We start from the raw sequence: 24,725 nt of genomic DNA on the forward strand, positions 1-24,725 counted from the left end.
CTAGGACAAGCGCGCGGCGACGCAGTGTGCGTGAGTGCTTGCTTAACCTGTCTTTCAATTCCCCAGACTTTCAACCCGACAACACGCCCATAAGGAAGAATCCCCTCGGGATCAGTAGAAGCCACAGAAGAACTAAACAGACGGGATAAGGCATCAGGCTTGGTGTTCTTGCTACCCGGACGGTAAGAAATCACAAACTCGAAACGAGCGAAAAACAACGCCCAACGAGCTTGACGGGCATTAAGTCGTTTGGCAGAACGGATGTACTCAAGGTTCTTATGGTCTGTCCAAACGACAAAAGGAACGGTCGCCCCCTCCAACCACTGTCGCCATTCGCCTAGGGCTAAGCGGATGGCGAGCAGTTCACGGTTACCCACATCATAGTTGCGCTCAGATGGCGACAGGCGATGAGAAAAATAAGCGCAAGGATGAACCTTATCGTCAGACTGGAAGCGCTGGGATAGAATGGCTCCCACGCCTACCTCTGAAGCGTCAACCTCGACAATGAATTGTCTAGTGACGTCAGGAGTAACGAGGATAGGAGCGGACGTAAAACGTTCTTTTAGAAGATCAAAAGCTCCCTGGGCGGAACCGGACCACTTAAAACACGTCTTGACAGAAGTAAGAGCTGTGAGAGGGGCAGCAACTTGACCGAAATTACGAATGAAACGCCGATAGAAATTAGCGAAACCTAAAAGCGCTGCAACTCGACACGTGACCTTGGAACGGGCCAATCACTGACAGCTTGGACCTTAGCGGAATCCATCTGAATGCCTTCAGCGGAAATAACGGAACCGAGAAAAGTAACGGAGGAGACATGAAAAGAGCACTTCTCAGCCTTTACGTAGAGACAATTCTCTAAAAGGCGCTGTAGAACACGTCGAACGTGCTGAACATGAATCTCGAGTGACGGTGAAAAAATCAGGATATCGTCAAGATAGACAAAAACAAAGATGTTCAGCATGTCTCTCAGAACATCATTAACTAATGCCTGAAAAACAGCTGGCGCATTGGCGAGACCAAACGGCAGAACCCGGTACTCAAAATGCCCTAACGGAGTGTTAAACGCCGTTTTCCACTCGTCCCCCTCTCTGATGCGCACGAGATGGTAAGCGTTACGAAGGTCCAACTTAGTAGAGCACCTGGCTCCCTGCAGAATCTCGAAGGCTGATGACATAAGGGGAAGCGGATAACGATTCTTAACCGTTATGTCATTCAGCCCTCGATAATCCACGCAGGGGCGCAGAGTACCGTCCTTCTTCTTAACAAAAAAGAACCCCGCCCCGGCCGGAGAGGAAGAAGGCACTATGGTACCGGCGTCAAGAGACACAGATAAATAATCCTCGAGAGCCTTACGTTCGGGAGCCGACAGAGAGTATAGTCTACCCCGAGGAGGAGTGGTCCCCGGAAGGAGATCAATACTACAATCATACGACCGGTGAGGAGGAAGAGAGTTGGCTCGGGACCGACTGAAGACCGTGCGCAGATCATGATATTCCTCCGGCACTCCTGTCAAATCGCCAGGTTCCTCCTGAGAAGTGGGGACAGAAGAAATGGGAGGGATGGCAGACATTAAGCACTTCACATGACAAGATACGTTCCAGGATAGGATAGAATTACAAGACCAATTAATAGAAGGATTATGACATACTAGCCAGGGATGACCCAAAACAACTGGTGTAAAAGGTGAACGAAAAATCAAAAAAGAAATAGTCTCACTGTGGTTACCAGATACTGTGAGAGTTAAAGGTAGTGTCTCAAATCTGATACTGGGAAGATGACTACCATCTAAGGCAAACATGGGCGTAGGCTTGTCTAACTGTCTGAAAGGAATGTTATGTTTCCGAACCCATGCTTCGTCCATGAAACAACCCTCAGCCCCAGAGTCAATCAAGGCACTGCATGTAGCACCGAACCGGTCCAGCGTAGATGGACCGACATAGTAGTACAGGATCTAGATGAAGAGACCTGAGTAGTAGCGCTCACCAGTAGCCCTCCGCTTACTGATGGGCTCTGGCCTCTTACTGGACATGAATTAACAAAATGTCCATCAAATCCGCAATAGAGGCACAGGCGGTTGGTGATCCTCCGTTCCCTCTCCTTAGTCGAGATGCGAATCCCTCCCAGCTGCATGGGCTCAGTCTCAGAGCCAGAGGAGGGAGATGGTTGCGATGCGGAGCAGGAAAACACCGTTGATGCGAGCTCTCTTCCACGAGCCTGGTGACGAAGATCTACCCGTCGTTCTATGCGGATGGCGAGAGCAATCAAAGAGTCCACACTGGAAGGAACCTCCCGAGAGAGAATCTCATCTTTGACCACTGTGTGGAGTCCCTCCAGAAAACGAGCGAGCAGCGCCGGCTCGTTCCAGTCACTAGAGGCAGCAAGAGTACGAAACTCTATAGAGTAATCCGTTATGGATCGATCACCTTGGCATAGGGAAGCCAGGGCCCTAGAAGCCTCCCCACCAAAAACTGAACGGTCAAAAACCCGAATCATCTCCTCTTTAAAGTTCTGGTAATTGTTAGAACAATCAGCCCTTGCCTCCCAGATAGCTGTGCCCCACTCTCGGGCCCGGCCAGTAAGGAGTGAAATGACGTAAGCAACCCGAGCTCTCTCACTAGAGTATGTGTTGGGTTGGAGAGAGAACACAATATCACACTGGGTGAGAAAGGAGCGGCACTCCGTGGGCTGCCCGGAGTAGCAAGGTGGGTTATTAACCCTAGGTTCCGGAGGCTCGGCAGGCCAGGAAGTAACAGGTGGCACGAGACGAAGACTCTGGAACTGTCCAGAGAGGTCGGAAACCTGAGCGGCCAGGTTCTCCACGGCATGGCGAGCAGCAGACAATTCCTGCTCGTGTCTGCTGAGCATGGCTCCTTGGATCTTGACGGCAGTGTTACGAGCCTCTGTAGTCGCTGGGTCCATTCCTTGGTCGGATCCTTCTGTTATGCTGGTGAATGAGGACCCAAAAGCGACTTGGCGAAAACAGAGTTTTTAATCCAGTAAGAAACTTTACAAAACAAAAAGCATAATACTACTCGTAAGGACAAGAACAGACTGGAGACTTGATCGAGAACTGCAGGTTGCCTCGGGAAGGCACTTGAACCTAGCAGACTCAGACACCTGCTCACCACGCAGCATCTGAGGGAAACACGACACGACAGGGCAAAACATAGACACAGCACGGTGAATTATAGATGAGGATCCGACGGGGCAGGAACGGAAAACAAGGAGAGAAATAGGGACTCTAATCAGGGAAAAGGATCGGGAACAGGTGTGGGAAGACTAAATGATTGATTAGGGGAATAGGAACAGCTGGGAGCAGGAACGGAACGATAGAGAGAAGAGAGAGCGAGAGAGTGAGAGAGGGAGGGGGAGAGAGAGGGATAGAAAGAGGGAAAGAACCTAATAAGACCAGCAGAGGGAAACGAATAGAAGGGGAAGCACAGGGACGAGACATGATAATTAATGACAAAACATGACAGCAGGCGGGGAGGAGGGAGGGAAAGAGAGTAGCCGCTGTAGCAGGCGGGGAGGAGGGAGGGAAAGAGAGTAGCCGCTCTAGCAGGCGGGGAGGAGGGAGGGAAAGAGAGTAGCCGCTCTAGCAGGCGGGGAGGAGGGAGGGAAAGAGAGTAGCCGCTCTAGCAGGCGGGGAGGAGGGAGGGAAAGAGAGTAGCCGCTCTAGCAGGCGGGGAGGAGGGAGGGAAAGAGAGTAGCCGATCTAGCAGCCGGGGAGGAGGGAGGGAAAGAGAGTAGCCGCTCTAGCAGGCGGGAAGGAGGGAGGGAAGAGAGTAGCCGCTCTAGCAGGCGGGGAGGAGGGAGGGAAAGAGAGTAGCCGCTCTAGCAGGCGGGGAGGAGGGAGGGAAAGAGAGTAGCAGCTCTAGCAGGCGGGGAGGAGGGAGGGAAAGAGAGTAGCCGCTCTAGCAGTCGGGGAGGAGGGAGGGAAAGAGAGTAGCCGCTCTAGCAGGTGGGGAGGAGGGAGGGAAAGAGAGTAGCCGCTCTAGCAGGCGGGGAGGAGGGAGGGAAAGAGAGTAGCCACTCTAGCGGGTGGGGAGGAGGGAGGGAAAGAGAGTAGCCGATCTAGCAGGCGGGGAGGAGGGAGGGAAAGAGAGTAGCCGATCTAGCAGCCGGGGAGGAGGGAGGGAAAGAGAGTAGCCGCTCTAGCAGGCGGGGAGGAGGGAGGGAAAGAGAGTAGCCGCTCTAGCAGGCGGGGAGGAGGGAGGGAAAGAGAGTAGCAGCTCTAGCAGGCGGGGAGGAGGGAGGGAAAGAGAGTAGCCGCTCTAGCAGTCGGGGAGGAGGGAGGGAAAGAGAGTAGCCGCTCTAGCAGTCGGGGAGGAGGGAGGGAAAGAGAGTAGCCGCTCTAGCAGGTGGGGAGGAGGGAGGGAAAGAGAGTAGCCGCTCTAGCAGGCGGGGAGGAGGGAGGGAAAGAGAGTAGCCGCTCTAGCAGGCGGGGAGGAGGGAGGGAAAGAGAGTAGCCGCTGTAGCAGGCGGGGAGGAGGGAGGGAAAGAGAGTAGCCGCTCTAGCAGGTGGGGAGGAGGGAGGGAAAGAGAGTAGCCGCTCTAGCAGGCGGGGAGGAGGGAGGGAAAGAGAGTAGCCGCTCTAGCAGGCGGGGAGGAGGGAGGGAAAGAGAGTAGCCGCAGTAGCAGGCGGGGAGGAGGGAGGGAAAGAGAGTAGCCGCTCGAGCAGGCGGGGAGGAGGGAGGGAAAGAGAGTAGCCGCTCTAGCAGGCGGGAGGAGGGAGGGAAAGAGAGTAGCCGCTCTAGCAGGCGGGGAGGAGGGAGGGAAAGAGAGTAGCCGCTCTAGCAGGCGGGGAGGAGGGAGGGAAAGAGAGTAGCCGATCTAGCAGCCGGGGAGGAGGGAGGGAAAGAGAGTAGCCGCTCTAGCAGGCGGGGAGGAGGGAGGGAAAGAGAGTAGCCGCTCTAGCAGGCGGGGAGGAGGGAGGGAAAGAGAGTAGCCGCTCTAGCAGGCGGGGGAGGAGGGAGGGAAAGAGAGTAGCAGCTCTAGCAGGCGGGGAGGAGGGAGGGAAAGAGAGTAGCCGCTCTAGCAGTCGGGGAGGAGGGAGGGAAAGAGAGTAGCCGCTCTAGCAGGTGGGGAGGAGGGAGGGAAAGAGAGTAGCCGCTCTAGCAGGCGGGGAGGAGGGAGGGAAAGAGAGTAGCCACTCTAGCGGGTGGGGAGGAGGGAGGGAAAGAGAGTAGCCGATCTAGCAGGCGGGGAGGAGGGAGGGAAAGAGAGTAGCCGCTCTAGCAGGCGGGGAGGAGGGAGGGAAAGAGAGTAGCCGCTCTAGCAGGTGGGGAGGAGGGAGGGAAAGAGAGTAGCCGATCTAGCAGGCGGGGAGGAGGGAGGGAAAGAGAGTAGCCGCTCTAGCAGGTGGGGAGGAGGGAGGGAAAGAGAGTAGCCGCTCTAGCAGGCGGGGAGGAGGGAGGGAAAGAGAGTAGCCGCTCTAGCAGGTGGGGAGGAGGGAGGGAAAGAGAGTAGCCGATCTAGCAGGCGGGGAGGAGGGAGGGAAAGAGAGACTGCGCACTAAAGTAGACCTATAGCTGCCATAGCTAGGTTATTTATCATGAAATATGTTTACTTAGTACCTGTCTTGACTACATCAAACCGGGAGAAGCAAGTTAAGCTAGCTATGCTAATTGAGGCTACAGTACATGTGCTTTCCCATCCTACAGTTACAAATAACAACGCCATTCAGAATATTAATTAGCAGCCTACCTGTTGGCTTTTGGTCGTTGTAGCCTATCCTTCTTCTTTAACTTTTAATTCCGTCATTTGAATTTAATCTTTCATTGATTAGATATCTTCTAACTTTTGCTATGCGGAGGCTCTATGACTGTAGCCTATTGCTGCTTTGATGACTTATGATTGGCCAACAACAAGCTACACGCGCCATGCTCCACTCGTGATAAGCAAGAGCAGCAGGATAAAGGAAAGAAGTCTCTCTCTGCTGCAGCAGTCACATTCAGATCTGTACGGGCCCTTCTGGACAAGTCCGAGACCGCTGACAATCATGTCACTTCTGACCCAGACGCTTTACATTATTTAGAATTCTGGATCCAGACCTGCTACGGTCCGGATCGGGTCTTGGGTATTCTCAGGTATGAAGACCCCTACTGCGAGGCCCAGGGGGCAGGAGGGGGACAATATCACAACTTATTGGCTCTAGAACAATTATCAGAAGGATTTTGTGAGCCAAAGCTCTGCTTTACAATGTGTTTCTGTGTACAGTACAGTACCCTACCCTCCAGCAGTTATGAAAGGTACATTACCAGTCAAAAGTTTGGACACACCTACTCTAAAGTACAAGGCATTCTGCAGCGATATGATCTCCAATCTGGTTTGCGCTTAGTGGGACTATTATTTGTTTTTCAACAGGATAATGGCCCAACACACCTCCAGGCTGTGTAAGGGCTATCAGCCAATCTCAACCCAATTGAGATGGTTTGGGATGAGTTGGACTGCAGAGTGAAGGAAAAGCAGCCAACAAGTGCTCAGAATATGTGGAAACTACTTCAAGACTGTTGGAAAAGCATTCCAGAAGCTGGTTGAGAGAATTCCAAGAGTGTGCAAAGATTCCATATGTGCTATTTCATAGTTTTGATGTCTTCACTATTATTCTACAATCTAGAAAATAGTAAAAAATTAAAGAAAAACCCTTGAATGAGTAGGTGTGTCCAGATGTTGGACTGGTTACGTTTACTTCAATGTGTTTTCATTTTGATCATCTGATTCTTAGGAAGTTGAGACAGAAAGAGTAAGTTGAATATTGTTTTATTTAAAGTTGAACTCAATGATTAAGTATCTATTTACACACACGGTGAAGACTTTGCACCATTCCAGCTAAGAAGCCAAGGCATGTTTAAGAGGAAAATGTGTGAGGTGGTACTGGTGAATATCTGAGGCTTGTGTCGTATCGAGGTAAGCTGGTTTGATATTTACAGGAAAATGTTCTCCAGCATTGAACAACTAAGCATGCAGACGCGCATTTGATTACAAGGCAGTGCAGGGTGTTACACTTGAACTTTTGGCCTATATTTCTCAGACACAAGACATGACCATGCAAGTGTTGACTTCCTTCGTCTGAACACTGACATCCCCTCTGCCAAAAAATATATATTAGTTTGTTTCTCTCTCTGTCTGTTTGATTGCTCCGGGGGGCTCCCCACACCTTGAAGTCCTCCCAGCCTGAGCCAAACCCTCACAGGGATTTTGTTTTCAAAGCACTTTGAGGGAGAAAGAGAGGGAGAGAAAGAGGCGGAGAAAGCATGAGAGAAAAGCGCGAGGGAAAGAGTGACGCTGCTCAGAAACGGTGCTTCACCATGGGGGAATAGATGAATAGAAGGGATCCGGCATGGCGTTTGAAGCCCACAGCCTGCTCTCTCTTTGACATTTTGTGGAATGAACTAGCGACGGCATGGCTAAGCAGAACATGGGTGATTCCTCCGTCAGACAGTCGGCCCATAGTGTCTAATTAAATCGTTGCCTTAAGACAAAGCTTCTTCCCTGACTGGGAACAAGTGTGTGTCAGAGCATGCATCCGTTACATCTATAGCCCTGAGTGCTCAGCAAAGGCCATGTTGCTGCACAGACACTCAAAACGATCTCTGTAAAAGGGGAGGTAAAAGTCTGAGTAAAAAGGGAGAGTGAGACAAAGAGAAAGGAATACATTCTGTTCCTGTGTCTCTCTAAGACCATCAATACCTGTTTGACACACACAGATCCTATTTCTAAACAAAGGCTGCAAGATCCAAGTCTAAATCCCTCTATTGGTGTAGATGAGCTCTCTGTATGGCTGAGTAACAGAAAGATCAACACTGACATTTTCAATGGGACCCCCCCCCCCCCCCCCCCTTATTGAGTCTACACAGGATTTGTTAAACTTGTTTAGGTCTAAGCATGACAAACAAACTTTAGAGGGCATAACCTGTATGCCTGTTCAGTCAGTGACTAGGATGGCTAAGAGGCATTTAGGTGCTCTCATGGCGTGACAAATACGTATCGTGTTTTGTCATGGCAACCCCATTGGATGCGGTTGCATTGTGCTGCTCTAATTGGGTTGCCAGATAATAGGTGGTTTATTGGAGATGCCCATGTAGCGGGAGCATGTAGCTCCTCCTAATGCCTTTTTAACAGGCTGCCAAAGTGGTATTGATGTTTGATTTGAATTCTCTGAAGAGCTCTTTCTCAGCTCTTAAAGCCAGAAGATCTTTGGAATGTCTTGATTCTAGCTCGCCCAAATTGTCACAATTGATGCAAGTGCCCGTTAACGTGCCAGTAGACAATGACCCTAAGCAATGGCATTTTTTATTTTCTTTATCAAAAGTTACATATTTGATACTTATTTGTGATGCATATTTATATCCATGTCAAAGAACTTGAAGAATCCTACATGTTGGCAGACAACTGCAGACACAAAAACCCACACACACACAGGTTCCTTCGTTGTATGAACCCTCTGCTCCTCTGCGTGCGTTTCAGATCCAGGACCTGGCTATCCGCTGCATCCAGAAGAACATCAAGAAGAACAAGGGCGTGAAGGGCTGGGCCTGGTGGAAGGTGTTCACCACAGTACGCCCCCTTATAGAGGTCCAGCTCACAGAGGAGCAGATACGTGGCAAAGATGTGAGTACACAAACTATACACACCCTCCATCTACTGTTGATCAGGGGTGTAGTCATTACGCCAAACAGGGATGGAAACTAGCGTTTATATTGGGCAGGTTCAGCAAACAGGGATGGACCTAACTGAATCTGTCCAATAGAATGCTAGTTTTCATTGCAAAACTGAATATTTTGCAACTGTTTGGAGTAATGATTACACCCCTGCATTTGATTCCCTCCCCCTGCTTTATAGACTATACAGATTTAGCTCCCTCTAATACTGTAATACGTTTTCCCTCTTCCCCCTCCCTCTCTGTCTATCTGTTCCCAGGAGGAGATCCAGCAGCTGAAAGGGAGGCTGGAGAAGGTGGAGAAGGAGAGGAACGAGCTGAGACTCAACAGTGACCGCCTGGAGAGCCGGGTACACATACACACACACACGCACACACACACTGCGCTGCAGACTAATATAAGAAGACATTGTACCAGCAGCTCTGTCTCTATAAATAAAGGATGAACAGATGAAGGTTGTAAGTATGTCATGAAGTTGAACTGTATTGCACTATATGCATAAGACCGGGTGCATGTGTAACCCTCTTGCTAATTGCGATTGTGTGTATGCCAGATCACAGAGCTGTCGTCGGAGCTGGCAGACGAGAGGAACACAGGAGAGTCGGCCTCTCAGCTGCTGGAGTCTGAGACCTCAGAGAGACTGAGACTGGAGAAAGACATGAAGGACCTGCAGGTAAACACTGCCAAGGAGAAATTACACATCCTTAACTGTTGTAGGATGTACACAATTATTTAATTCAACCCATTATTTGAACCAGATAGGTAAATGGAAAACCGATTGTGATTTGCAATAACGACCTTGCCAGTTCTGTTGTCTGAAACGTAATGGTGTAATCAGATTGTTGACCCTGCCTTCCCCAGCCTTTAGTTTTCTATTTGACATTTGACATGATGGTTTTTTTCCGGGTGTTCCAACTAGCTGGGATAGATTTTTCCACTGACTGTTCAGATTGCACATGCTGATGGGCTGGGTACAAATGACCTCGCTTCTAGAAATGAGCGATTGTGTCATTTAGAGGAAGTGTGTGTGTGAGAGCAATGTGAGGCCTATCTGTCAGTATTTCTATCTCTGTCTTGGTATAATGTGTTTGTGTATTAATGCATGGCCTGTGGTTCTCTCCCCAGACTAAGTTTGACTCGATGAAGAAGTCTATGGACTCTATGGAGATGGAGGTGATGGAGACCAGACTCCTCAGAGCCTCCGAGCTCAACGGAGAGATGGACGACGACGACACAGGTCAGCGCACACACACACACACACACACACACACACACTTGCTTGTTTTACTATCCTTGTGGGGACCAAAACATTTATTTCCATTCAAAATCCTATTTTCCCCAACCCTAAACATAACCCTTAACCTAACCTTAACCCCAAACCCCTAAAACTAAACCTAACTCCTAAATCTAACTCCTAACCCAACCTTAATTCAAACCCTAATTGCAACCCTAAACCTAACCCCTAAGCCTAAAATAGCCTTTTTGCTTGTGGGGACTGGCAAAATGACCCCACTTGTCTGAATTTTCCTTGTTGTACTATCCTTGTGACGACTCACAAGGATAGTAAAACCAAACCACACACACTGTTGCCATGGTGACAACTTAACACCATGAAAACCAGCACACAAAGGTAGACCCAAAGATCAGGATGGAAGTAGGCTGTTTCTGGTTGGTGGAATCATGCTGACCACCCTGTAGACTGATGTGGCTGCCTGAATCAATGAGGAGACAAAAGGTTTGTAAGACATGGCGTAGAAATGGATTATAAAAGACAGCAGGCGTCCTCAAATTATATTCGACTGCATGCCGAACAGACTTCCAGCTAGACTCCGAAAGCAGTCTTTGTTTGGCTATTCTGAATGTAGAATAGATTTTGTGTCAGTGTTTTGTTTTTAATGTTCAACACCCCACATTTTAAGTGGAATAGACAACCCTGTTTAAGAGACACTACATGACCAAAAGTATATGTGGACACCTGCTCGTCGAACATCTCATTCCAAAATCATGGACATTAATATGGAGTTGGTCCCCCCTTTGCTGCCATAACAGCCTCCACTCTTCTGGGAAGGCTTTCCACTAGATGTTGGAACATTGCTGGCATACCTGGCATCTGCCAAACCCAGATTCATTTGTCGGACTGCCAGATGGTGAAACGTGATTTATCACTCTAGAGAACGCATTTCCACTGCTCCAGTGTCCAATGGAGGTGAGCTTTACACCACTCCAGCCAATGCTTGGCATTGCACATGGTGATCTTAGGGTTGTGTGCTGCTGCTGGGCCATGGAAACCCATTTCATGAAGCTCCCAACGAACAGTTCTTGTGCTGACGTTGCTTCCAGAGGCAGTTTGGAACTCGGTAGTGAGTGTTGCAACCGAGGACAGACTATTTTTACTCACTTCAGCACTCGGCTGTCACATTCTGTGAGCTTGTATGGCTGTATGGCGGTGCCACGTTGAAAGTCAATGAGCTCTTCAGTACGGGCCATTCTACTGCCAATGTTTGTCTATGGAGATTGCATGGCGGTGTGCTCGATGTTATACACCTTTCAGCAACGGGTGTGGCTGAAGTAGCCGAATCCACTCATTTGAAGGGGTGTCACATACTTTAGTACATACTGTACATGTACAGGCCATAACAGTACTGTACCGACTCTAATATGGCTTCATTACAGCTTGATACATTACCTCCTGACTAATGCAAACCCCTTCCATGGTCTAACAGACTTCCTTTCAAACTAGCTATTCAATTTCTATTTGAAGACATATTGAATGCAGTGGAGGTTGCTGAGGGGAGGACAGCTCATAATAATGGCTGGAACAGAGTGGATGGAAACCATGTGTTTGATACCATTCTGCTCCAGCCATTACCACGAGCCCGTCCTTCCCAATTAAGGTGGCCACCAACCTCCTGTGATTGAATTGTGAACTGGTGTGGTTCTTGTAGTGCTGTCCATGACCTGTCTGCTAACTGTGCTGTATCATGTTGTGTCTGTTAGGGGGAGAGTGGAGACTGAAGTATGAGAGAGCCATCAGAGAGATCGAGTTCACCAAGAAGAGGCTCCAGCAGGAGTTTGATGACAAGCTGGAGATTGAGCAGCAAAACAAACGACAGCTGGAGAGGAGGGTAAGGCAGCATCGGACACACACTTCTGACAGCTGGAGAGGAGGGTAAGGCAGCATCGGACACACACACTTCTGACAGCTGGAGAGGAGGGTAAGGCAGCATCGGACACACACTTCTGATAGCTGGGGAGGAGGGTAAGGCAGCATCGGACACACACTTCTGACAGCTGGGGAGGAGGGTAAGGCAGCATCGGACACACACACTTCTGACAACTGGAGAGGAGGGTAAGGCAGCATCTGACACACACTTCTGACAGCTGGAGAGGAGGGTAAGGCAGCATCGGACACACACACTTCTGACAGCTGGAGAGGAGGGTAAGGCAGCATCGGACACACACTTCTGACAGCTGGAGAGGAGGGTAAGGCAGCGTAGGACACACACACTTCTGACAGCTGGAGAGGAGGGTAAGGCAGCATCGGACACACACACTTCTGACAGCTGGGGAGGAGGGTAAGGCAGCATCGGACACACACACTTCTGACAGCTGGAGAGGAGGGTAAGGCAGCATCGGACACACACTTCTGACAGCTGGAGAGGAGGGTAAGGCAGCGTAGGACACACACTTCTGACAGCTGGAGAGGAGGGTAAGGCAGCATCGGACACACACTTCTGACAGCTGGAGAGGAGGGTAAGGCAGCGTAGGACACACACACTTCTGACAGCTGGAGAGGAGGGTAAGGCAGCATCGGACACACACACTTCTGACAGCTGGAGAGGAGGGTAAGGCAGCATCGGACACACACACTTCTGACAGCTGGGGAGGAGGGTAAGGCAGCATCGGACACACACACTTCTGACAGCTGGAGAGGAGGGTAAGGCAGCATCGGACACACACTTCTGACAGCTGGAGAGGAGGGTAAGGCAGCATCGGACACACACACTTCTGACAGCTGTAGAGGAGAGTAAGGCAGCATCGGACACACACACTTCTGACAGCTGGAGAGGAGGGTAAGGCAGCGAAGGACACACACACTTCTAACAGCTGGAGAGGAGGGTAAGGCAGCGTAGGACACACACTTCTGACAGCTGGAGAGGAGGGTATAAGGCAGCATCGGACACACACTTCTGACAGCTGGAGAGGAGGGTAAGGCAGCGTAGGACACACACACTTCTGACAACTGGAAAGGAGGGTAAGGCAGCGTAGGACACACACTTCTGACAGCTGGAGAGGAGGGTAAGGCGGGGTAGGACACACACACTTCTGACAACTGGAGAGGAGGGTATAAGGCAGCGTAGGACACACACTTCTGACAGCTGGAGAGGAGGGTATAAGGCAGCATCGGACACACACTTCTGACAGCTGGAGAGGAGGGTATAAGGCAGCGTCGGACACACACTTCTGACAGCTGGAGAGGAGGGTATAAGGCAGCATCGGACACACACACTTCTGACAGCTGGAGAGGAGAGTATAAGGCAGCATCGGACACACACTTCTGACAGCTGGAGAGGAGGGTAAGGCAGCATCGGACACACACTTCTGGCAACTGGAGAGGAGGGTAAGGCAGCGTAGGACACACACACTTCTGACAACTGGAGAGGAGGGTAAGGCAGCGTAGGACACACACTTCTGACAGCTGGAGAGGAGGGTAAGGCAGCGTAGGACACACACACTTCTGATAGCTGGAGAGGAGGGTAAGGCAGCGTAGGACACACACTTCTGACAGCTGGAGAGGAGGGTATAAGGCAGCGTAGGACACACACTTCTGACAGCTGGAGAGGAGGGTATAAGGCAGCATCGGACACCCACTTCTGACTGCTGGAGAGGAGGGTATAAGGCAGCGTAGGACACACACTTCTGACAGCTGGAGAGGAGGGTATAAGGCAGCATCGGACACACACTTCTGACAGCTGGAGAGGAGGGTATAAGGCAGCATCGGACACCCACTTCTGACTGCTGGAGAGGAGGGTATAAGGCAGCGTAGGACACACACTTCTGACAGCTGGAGAGGAGGGGATAAGGCAGCATCGGACACACACTTCTGACAGCTGGAGAGGAGGGTATAAGGCAGCATCGGACACACACTTCTGACAGCTGGAGAGGAGGGTATAAGGCAGCATCGGACACACACTTCTGACAGCTGGAGAGGAGGGTATAGGGCAGCGTAGGACACACACTTCTGACAGCTGGAGAGGAGGGTAAGGCAGCATCGGACACACACACTTCTGACAGCTGGAGAGGAGGGTAAGGCAGCATCGGACACACACACTTCTGACAGCTGGAGAGGAAGGGTAAGGCAGCATCGGACACACACACTTCTGACAGCTGGAGAGGAGGGTAAGGCAGCATCGGACACACACACTTCTGACAGCTGGGGAGGAGGGTAAGGCAGCATCGGACACACACTTCTGACAGCTGGAGAGGAGGGTATAAGGCAGCATCGGACACACACACTTCTGACAGCTGGGGAGGAGGGTAAGGCAGCATCGGACACACACTTCTGACAGCTGGAGAGGAGGGTAAGGCAGCATCGGACACACACTTCTGACAGCTGGGTAAGGCAGCGTAGGACACACACCCTTCTAACAGCTGGAGAGGAGGGTAAGGCAGCATCGGACACACACAATTCTAACTCAACCTCCCCCTGCTTACACACACTTACACGTTAGGATTTACACCTACCTCATTTACACTAAAATACTTCTCATATCCTTCATTCCTTCCTGAGTTGTCAAGATGTAGTTGACTACTGCTCTTGGTGGGTCTGTCTGTCTCTCTCTCTTTCCTTTTCTCTCACCTGCCCAGCAATGAGGAAAGGAATCTGCCCATCCCTGTCTTTGTCCATCTCTGTCTGGCTTTTCTTTCTGTCTTTTTCTCAGCCCCTTTCTCTGTTTTTGACAACTCCTCTGAGCTTTCTCATAAAACGTCAAATAAAGCTTTACACTCCCTGAGCGCTCACTCAGTGAGACGTAAAAGGAGCAGTGAAGCAATAAGTAGTATTTTCTTTCTCTCACCTGGTCGGCCACTCAAATAGACAGCTTGACAGAAGCTAACAGACGCTTTGACCTATTTCATGCCTCTGTAACATTTAAAATCTTTTTTTCAAAATAAGCAATCTCTCTCTCTATCTCCATCCGTCCCCCTCCAGCTAAGTGACCTCCAGGCAGACAGTGAAGAGGTGCAGCGTACGGCCCAGCAGCTGAAGAAGAAGTGTCAGAGATTGACGGCTGAGCTACAGGACACCAAGCTGCACCTGGAAGGCCAGCAGAGCCGCAACCATGACCTGGAGAAGAAACAGAGGAAGTGAGTTCAGTTCACACCGCACACACTCTGTAGGGCGACAAACACACATGTGCACACAGACCATAGAAATAGATAGAGGACTATAGTACTCAAAAGTCTGTTTTAGCATGGGCAGCGCCATTAAGGACTTTCACCATTTTGAAGTAATCAACTGCGTAGGACTTCCAATGGGTTAAGAAAGGATTACATAATTCCATCCAGGTCATCATGAGGGATCAGCCAATGAATTAAACATCCCTTAACTGCAGTTGGCAGTAAATCGCCAACCCTGGATTTATACCTGTTCAAACAACACACTCCAGGTGGCAGTATGCGCCCTTTCAGTTTGTTTACCAACTCCGTAGAAGAAAAAGAAAATGGTCTACTTCAAAATGAAGATGTCCTGAATGGCGCTGCCTGTGCTTTCCTTAACACCATAATAGGACAAATGCAATGATGCAATGTCTATCTGAGTCTATGATACAGACACACTCACCTACACACAGGTGTGCGTCACACACACACACATACAGTAGGTTCAGATCTGCAACTACAGCCTGATATTACTCATACACTCACCCTCACTGTGACCTGAAGAAGAAACCCGAGCTCACTACCTTAGATCTTCACTGTAACTTTAAATATTTTAAAGTCCTGGGTAAAACACCACAGTACTCTCTCAATCTCTCTCTCTCCCCTGTTCTCTTTCTCTCTGTCTGTCTCTCTCGCTCTCTCTTTGTTTCTTACTCTTGCTCTCTCTTTGTTTCTTTCTCTCGCTCTCCCTGTGGTAATGGTCACTGAGTGATGTCACACTGAAGCAGAGTAGGGGAGATATAATTTAGCAATAAGGCCCGAGGAGGTGTGATATATGGTCAATATACCAAGGCTAAGGGCTGTTCTTAAGCATGATGCAAAGTGGAGTGACTAGATACAGCCCTTAGCCGTGGTATATTGGCCATATATCACAAACCCCTGAGGTGCCTTATTGCTATTAAACTGGTTTCCAACGTAATTAGAACTGTAAAAAAAACATTTTTTGCCATACCCTTGGTATATGGTCTGATATATCACTGCTGTCATCATTCAGGGCTCAAAACACCCAGTTTATAATACAAATGAATCTATGAGATCAGTAAAGTCTAGGAAACTTTCTGGGATGCCGCAACCACACTGCAAATGTTTGGTGTGCGTATGTGTACACACTTGGCTTCCAGCCTGCTGACCAGAGACTTTTTCACCATGGACGTCTCCTGGAACTCAGGGGGGAGAAACATATACACACACACACACACACACTGTGTGGTCTCTAAACTTCGCCCTGCTGTCTAACCCCTTTAGTTCACTAAGTAAACAGAATGACAAACACTCCCCCCGTGCGAGTTGTTCTATGTCGATAGGAGACTCACGGCAGGGTGTGTGTCTAGCCAGACAGGGCATTAACATGTCTGTGTGTGTGTCAGGTTTGACTCCGAGCAGAACCTGTCTCAGGAGGAGGTCCAGAGGGAGAAGAATATTAGAGAGATGCTGAGCAGAGAGAAGGACATGCTGACTGGAGAGGTGTTTAGCCTACGACAGCAACTGCAGGTACCGTACTCTACTGGCCTATTCAAATAGTATTTGAAGTCTTTCAAGTACTTTGAGCATTTGAGTCTTCCCGAAGTCTCAGGTGACAGACTTTTTGTGAGTATTCTAGTGGCTCCATGGCAAGCTCAATCAAGCACAGCTATTTGAATGATTTTTTTTTTAAATGATTGCGTGTGTATGCACCTATAGGACATGGATATGTGTGTTTAGGATGTTTTCACACATAGTCCTCTTTAAAATAACTGATCTCAGTCCTCTTTAAAGTGAACTCTGGGGTAAAATAACTCAGTTCTCTTTGTATTCACACTGCCCTTGCCTTTTGATGAGGACTCAACTCTTTTGCCAGTTCACTTCACCTATTTTGTGGTCTGTGTCCTCTTTGCATTCACATTGTTATGTTTAGAAAGGAACCAAGATCTTTTTCCAACATTCACTCAATACACTCTGGGTTTTTACAAAGTGCAGAACAAGCCCTTCCATCAGAATGCGTTATCGGACAGCTAGATATTCCTACATACATTTTGGAAGCTAATAGATTGCATTTAGTTAAAGATGAGACATAATAATTGCAGTCAGAAGATACTATTAACATGTCAATATTATTGGTCAGATAATAAATAGCAGAATAACTGCAGGTTAAATAATGCAGCAATTGAAAATTGTACACCCAATGTCGACTACTGCCCCTTTAAGAGCTAGAATTGATTTTGTCCCCAATGTGATTCTCATCAAATACACTACATTGCCAAAAGTATGTGGACGCCCCTTGAAATGAGTGGATTCTGCTATTTTAGCCACACCCATTGCTGACAGGTGTATAAAATTGAGCACACAGCCATGCAATCTCCATAGACAAACATTGGCAGTAGAATTGCCCACACTGAAGAACTCAGTGACTTTCAACGTAGCACCGTCATAGGATGCCACTTTTCCAACAAGTTAGTTCGTCAAATGTATGCCCTGCTAGACCTGCCCCGTTGAACTATAAGCACTGTTATTGTGAAGTGGAAACATCTAGAAGCAACAACGGCTCAGCCACCAAGTGGTTGGCCACGCAAGCTCCCAGAACGGGACCACCAAGTGCTGAAGCGCGTAAACATTGTCTGTCCTCAGTTGCAACACTCACTACTGAGTTCCAAACTGTCTCTGGGAGTTGGCACTATGCACTTGGGCAGGTAGCATTCTCCTGGCATCCACCAAACCCAGATCCTCTCTCCCTATAGGACAAGGACCTGGAGATGTGTGCGCAGAATGTGAAGTTAGAACAGCTGGAGGCGGAGCTGCTGGACCTGTCGTCCCAGGAGACCAAGGATGAGGCTTCGCTGTCCAAAGTGAAGAAGACGATGCGTGACCTGGAGGCCAAGGTCAAAGACCAGGAAGAGGAGCTGGATGAACAGGCCGGAACTATACAGATGCTGGAGCAGGTACAGAGTTATATATACACACAGAGACCCACACACTTGTACACACACATGCAGACGCGCGCACACACACTCTACTGAGGATGACACTCATATATACTTTGTCTTTGTGTTGTGCAGGCTAAGCTGCGTCTGGAGATGGAGACAGAGAGACTGCGCCAGACACACTCCAAGGAGATTGAAAGTAAAGATGAGGAGGTGGAGGAGATCAGACAGTCCTGCAGTAAGAAGGTACTGCACACACGGGCAACCGGCAACCTTATATGACTAAAGGCAAATGATTCGTTCTGACAATGTGTGACTTTAGTCGCCACAAATAGCTGGTTTCGTCACCAAAGCACAAACATAAACGATGACTTATGTAAACACGTCTCTTTCAGTTGGATCACATTTCCTAGGTCATGTATAGTGTGTTCCTGTGTTGTCAGCTGAAGCAGATAGAAGTCCAGCTGGAGGAGGAGTATAATGACAAACAGAAGGTCCTACGTGAGAGGAGAGAACTGGAGACCAAGCTGCTGTCTGCCCAGGACCAGGTACTGTCAGACACCCCACTACCAGTCCACCTTGGACAGTCTTTACCCAGACTAGTTATATGTCCAGTGGTTGTCAACCCTCCTACTGGATAGTTACAGATTATGCAGGCTTTTGTTGGTACTGTGATTAGTGTGTGGTGTAATATGTTGAGCGGGTCGTAATCTGGTTGTGTTGCTGCTGTCCCCAGGTGAACCCCAGAGACGTGGAGACAGAGAAGAGGCTGAGGAAGGATCTGAAGCGCACCAAGGCCCTGCTGGCCGACGCCCAGATCATGCTGGACCACATGAAGAACAACGCCCCCAGCAAGAGAGAGATTGCTCAGCTCAAAAACCAGGTAGGTACGACCCCTAGCACCCTCGCCCAGTGATACACCATGGAGATACTGACACGCCGCGGAGATACTGACACGCCACGGAGATACTGACACACCACGGAGATACTGACACGCCACGGAGATACTGACACGCCACGGAGATACTGACACACCACGGAGATACTGACACACCACGGAGATACTGACACGCCATGGAGATACTGACACGCCACGGAGATACTGACACACCACGGAGATACTGACACACCACGGAGATACTGACACGCCACGGAGATACTGACACGCCACGGAGATACTGACACACCACGGAGATACTGACACACCACGGAGATACTGACACGCCACGGAGATACTGACACACCACGGAGATACTGACACACCACGGAGATACTGACACGCCACGGAGATACTGACACACCACGGAGATACTGACACGCCACGGAGATACTGACACACCACGGAGATACTGACACACCACAAAGATACTGGGAAAGTCAAGAAACATCACAATAAGAATTCAATAGAATTTCGATATTGGAAATGAAATCTCTATCTCTCTCCCTCTCTCTCTATCCCTCTCTCAGCTGGAGGAGTCAGAGTTCACTTGCGCGGCAGCAGTGAAGGCCCGTAAATCTATGGAGGTGGAGATTGAGGACTTGCATGTGCAGATGGACGACATCTCCAAAGCCAAACAGGCTGTCAGTACAGTTCACCATTCCTTCCTACCGCTAACCTATTACATTCACCATCACTTTTATTCAGAGCACGCAAGGTGTTGGGGAAGAGTGCTGTGGGATTATTTAATATACTCTTTTGAAGAGGTAGGGTTTCAGATGTTTTGGGAAGATGGGCTGGGACTCCACTGTCATAGTTTCAAGGGGAAGCTGGTCCCACAATTGGGGTGCCAGGACAGAGAAGAGCTTGGACTGGGCTGAGCGAGAACCAAGAGACCAGAGGTGGCAGAACGGAATACTCGGGTTAGGGTGTAGGGTTTGAGCATAGCCTGAAGGTAGGGAGGTGGAGTTCCTCTTGCTGATCTGTAGGCAAGCACCATGGCCTTGTAGTTTACGCCAGCTTTGACTGGAAGCCAGTGGAGGGAATCTCTGTCTCCTTCTTTCCTTCCCCGTCCTCACCTCTCTTCCTGTGAGATGGACCACTGTGACTGCCATTATGAGTGCAGGGAAATGATTTCTGCCCATGATGGCATGTTTCATCAACATTTCTAACTTGAACAAGACATATCACCTTGAAATCCATTCCAGTTGAATACAGCAGTCATTGGGTGAATATTATCTTTGCAGAGAGAGGGAAAGGTAGTTGACATAGCAGCAGGTCAGAAACAACAGATACTGGGAGAGATGAATGGATAGATGTTTTGCAGGTTGCGGTCTCAATGTCTCAATGTATTTTTTCATGGTATGATTGTCTATGGTTTATTTCATGTTTTCCTGGCATGGAAGTACAACAGGAACAAACGCATCAACGTTGGGGTTGATATTTACTTTACTTGTGCATATTTTTGGGAAATGAGGGTATAAATTTGGTCTAACATAGGAAATAAACATTGAATGGGTATTAATACCAGTATGAAATCTTGCAATTCCTTTCCAAGGAATTCTGTTGGTTCTATTTTGGTGAAATTCATCAGATGTGGTCCATTATCCATTCCCCTGGTCTGTTTTTCGCCCCATGTTAACAAGACGGATGTCATTGTGCCTGCAAATCCTGTCATCTCTCAGCTATGTACTAAAGGATGAATGATCCTTTTCTGATATCCACATTATTCATCCTGTATTAATACATCCCCTGACCCTCTCATATTCCTGCTGCCCCTCTCAGCATTGTTGAAGTAATTATAGAAATGGGATTACACCTCTGATATTCCCACAGAAGTCAGTTAGGAGCAACCTGTGAGCATTAGCTGGTAATTGGCTCAGTTGATCAGTTTTTTTTTTTAACCAGAACAAATTCTTATTTACAATAACAGCCTAGGAACAGTGAGCTAACTGCCTTGTTCAGGGGCAGAACAACATATTTTTTACCTTGTCAGCTCAGGGATTCGATCTAGCAACCTTTTGGTTACTGGCCCAACACTATTAACACTATTAACACTATTAACCACTAGGCTACCTGCCACCCCAGGTGACTGGGAACTGTCTTTGTGGGAGGGGTAATATGCCTCCACTGTAAGATTCTACAATATTAAACTGTACTGCTGAGCATTCTTATGGTTTATAACATATAGAGTATATTGTGGATATATCCCGAAACATTATTATTCTATGGTCAGTTGGTTGGATCAATATACGTTTCACAATATTGAATGTACAGTTACAGAAGTCAGCATCCTATTTTACACATTCTATAAATCTCTCTCTTTCCCCCCCGGCTCTGTCTCTCTCTCTCTCTCTCTCTCTCTCTCTCTCTCTCTCTCTCTCTCTCTCTCTCTCTCTCTCTCTCTCTCTCTTTGTCTCTGTCTTCCTCACTCTCTCTCTCTCTCTCTCTCTCTCTCTCTTTCTCTCTGTCTTCCTCTCTCTCTCTCTCTCTCTCTCTCTCTCTCTCTCTCTCTCTCTCTCTCTCTCTCTCTCTCTCTCTCTCTCTCTCTCTCTCTCTCCTCTCTCTCTCTGTCTCTCTCTCTCTCTCTCTCTCTCTCTCTCTCTCTCTCTCTCTCTCTCTCTCTCTCTCTCTCTCTCTCTCTCTCTCTCTCTCTCTCTCTCTCTCTCTCTCTCTCTCTTTCTCTCTCTCTCTCCCTCTCTCTCTCCCTCTCTCTCTCTGTCTCTCTCTCTCTCTCCCTCTCTCTCTCTCAGCTGGAGGAGCAGTTGAGCAGGCTGCAGAGAGAGAAGAATGATCTGCAGTCTCGTATGGAGGAGGACCAGGAGGATATGAACGAGCTCATGAAGAAGCACAAGTCAGCTGTCTCCCAGGTAACACACGCACACACACAGTCACATTCTGGTAATTCTGCATTATTTCAATGGTGTAAGTAGTATTTGGAATCAGCTTAGTGTTAATGTATATGTGTAGAGCAGATTGCTATCAAGTGGAAATTAAAAGTGAGCTCTGTCTGTCTGACACTGGTGGAAATATGAGTGATCAGCTTCCACTAGATTCAAATGCATGTATCCCGTCTAAAGTGATAAAGCTGTTCCCCTGGGCTCGCTATGCTGAGCGCTTCATGGAGCAGAAAAAGCACTCATCTCTGATAAGTGATTTCACAATGAGATGTATTTATGTCTCCCCTCCCTGCTTGTGCGTTTAAAAATATGTCCCTGTGACATTGTCCCCATCAACATGTTTGTTTATGGTTGTTGATCAATCTGTTGTCTGTGTAGACCAAATGGGGAAGAATATATCATGTTATCCTGTGCTAATAAAGGAGACATCACGCAGTACACTGTAGAGATAAATTAGTGTTAAACCGGTCAGACAGACCAGTAGCTAACCTGTGTGTGTGTGCGCGTGTGTGTCTGTGTGTGTGTGTGTAGTCAACTCAGAACCTAGCCCAGATCTCTGACCTACAAGCCCAGCTGGAGGAGGCCCTCAAGCAGAAGCAGGATGTCCAGGAGAAGGTACAGTTCACTGGGACATAGTTGTTTAGCCGGGAGGGTATAGGATAGTCCTGTCTATTCCCTAATGCTGCACTTTGTCTGCACTTAGAACAACATAATGAGACTCACTGAGCAGGACTAGATAGCTGACATAAGTCATCCGCCCCATGGAATTTAAATTCATCCACCCCTATCCCCTCTCTTTGCATGGTAGTCCTTACAAATTATTGACATGGTATAATCAATGTGTCATTTTGGAGAGATGTGTCTATCAGATTAACAGAATTGGTCAACTCCGTTTGACAGTTGAAGATGGAGAACGTCTGTCAGACTGTCGCGGTGCCCAGTCGGGTGTTTAACTTTAGTAGCCTCCAACTTTAGCATATGCACCCTTCAGTCCTAGTGATTTCAGTCTAGTGCTGTGTAGTGTGGTCACAGTCTGTGGCTGTTCTTGTCAACGTCAAATCAAGGTGACCCTGTATGGGATCATGTCTGTAATACCTTTACCTCTCTGTCTGTTGCCCCATAACAGCACCCAGACATGGGACATTTGTGTTGTTGCATGACACTCACGGTGTGCCGCTCCAATCTGGAGATAACCATCAGAGACCCTGGTCTCGGAACAATTACCCCGCTGTCGCTGAGGGAGAGGTTGGATCTAAGATCATCAGGCTAAGAAGGCCGTGTCCAAATCACCCCCTTTTCTCTCACTCTCTTGCTCTCTGATGCCTAGTCAGTCATTATGGCAGTGAAGCTGTCATCTTATTGGTGCTCCCAGGGGCTCCCTCATACAGGAGCTTGTAAAGGACAGTTTCTTTCACTTCACATCATAATAATAATTATATAGTCAGTATGTTTTAAAACTGTCAACTTTTCTTTCCTTAAAGATTACGGCCTATTTAAAGACTTGAGTTGGACTGGAGGGCATAAAGCTAGATGTTCTTTTATTGGTTTCAGATTAAACAAAGAGGCCTCATCTGACCGCCCACACATGTCCCAAAGTCAATATTCAGGAAATTGTTATACCTAGCAAATAAACTCAAGCAAAAAAAGAGACGTCCCTTTTTCAGGATCAAAATAACTTCACAGATCTTCATTGTAAAGGGTTTAAACACTGTTTCCCATGCTTGTTCAATGAACCATAAATAATTAATGAACATGCACGTTCGTTAAGACACTAACAGCTTACAGATGGTAGGCAATTAAGATCACAGTTATGAAAACCTAGGACACTAAAGAAGCCTTTCTACTGACTATGAAAAACAGCAAAAGAAAGATGCCCAGGGTCCCTGCTTATCTGCGTGAACGTGCCTTAGGCATACTGCAAGGAGGTATGAGAACTGCAGATTTGGCCAGGGTCCCTCATCTGTGTGAACGTGCCTTAGGCATGCTGCAAGGAGGTATGAGAACTGCAGATTTGGCCAGGGTCCCTCATCTGTGTGAACGTGCCTTAGGCATGCTGCAAGGAGGTATGAGAACTTGCAGATTTGGCCAGGGTCCCTCATCTGTGTGAACGTGCCTTAGGCATGCTGCAAGGAGGTATGAGAACTGCAGATTTGGCCAGGGTCCCTCATCTGCGTGAACGTGCCTTAGACATGCTGCAAGGAGGTATGAGAACTGCAGATTTGGCCAGGGCAATAAATTGCAATGTCCGTACTGTGAGACGCCTAAGACAGCGCTACAGGGAGACAGGACGGACAGCTGATCATCCTCGCAGTGGCAGATCACGTGTAACAACACCTACACAGGATCGGTACATCCGAACATCACACCTGCGGGACAGGTCCAGGATGGCAACAACAACTGCCCGAGTTACACCAGGAAAGCATAATCGCTCCAACAGTGCTCAGACTGTCCGTAATAGGCTGAGAGAGGCTGGACTGAGGGCTTGTAGGCCTGTTGTAAGGCAGGTCCAAACAGGACTGGCAAAACGTGCTCTTCACTGACGAGTCGCAGTTTTGTCTCACCAGGGGTGATGGTTGGCGGTGGATTTGCGTTTATCATCGAAGGAATGAGCTTTACACCGAGGCCTGTACTCTGGAGCGGGATCGATTTGGAGGTGGAGGGTCCGTCATGGTCTGGGGCGGTGGACTGAGCTTGTTGTCATTGGACTGCGCTTGTTGTCATTACAGGCAATCTCAACGCTGTGTGTTACAGGGAAGACATCCTCCTCCCTCATGTGGTACCCTTCCTGCAGGCTCATCCTGACATGACCTTCCAGCATGACAGTGCCACCAGCCATACTGCTCGTTCTGTGCGTGATTTCCTGCAAGACAGGAATGTCAGTGTTCTG

The 24,725-nt window shown here is 48.6% G+C and overlaps 1 protein-coding gene across 10 annotated transcripts in view; it reads left to right on the plus strand.

The window, feature by feature from the left end:
- The window catches only part of LOC123992636 (unconventional myosin-XVIIIa-like), a 155,443-nt gene that overhangs the window by 111,664 nt on the left and 19,054 nt on the right, over nt 1–24,725 (plus strand). For all 10 annotated transcript variants that reach the window (XM_046293949.1, XM_046293950.1, XM_046293951.1 and 7 more), the window contains 14 exons: nt 8,473–8,616; nt 8,926–9,015; nt 9,220–9,339; nt 9,792–9,903; nt 11,664–11,791; nt 14,878–15,032; nt 16,472–16,595; nt 17,819–18,019; nt 18,137–18,247; nt 18,445–18,549; nt 18,738–18,884; nt 19,469–19,582; nt 21,692–21,808; nt 22,370–22,453. In XM_046293949.1, coding sequence (XP_046149905.1) covers nt 8,473–8,616; nt 8,926–9,015; nt 9,220–9,339; nt 9,792–9,903; nt 11,664–11,791; nt 14,878–15,032; nt 16,472–16,595; nt 17,819–18,019; nt 18,137–18,247; nt 18,445–18,549; nt 18,738–18,884; nt 19,469–19,582; nt 21,692–21,808; nt 22,370–22,453 — 1,752 coding nt within the window. The remainder of the gene's footprint in view (nt 1–8,472; nt 8,617–8,925; nt 9,016–9,219; nt 9,340–9,791; nt 9,904–11,663; nt 11,792–14,877; nt 15,033–16,471; nt 16,596–17,818; nt 18,020–18,136; nt 18,248–18,444; nt 18,550–18,737; nt 18,885–19,468; nt 19,583–21,691; nt 21,809–22,369; nt 22,454–24,725) is intronic.

This window comes from Oncorhynchus gorbuscha, linkage group LG13 (genome assembly GCF_021184085.1).
Source record: "Oncorhynchus gorbuscha isolate QuinsamMale2020 ecotype Even-year linkage group LG13, OgorEven_v1.0, whole genome shotgun sequence".
Taxonomy (NCBI): Eukaryota; Metazoa; Chordata; class Actinopteri; order Salmoniformes; family Salmonidae; genus Oncorhynchus; species Oncorhynchus gorbuscha.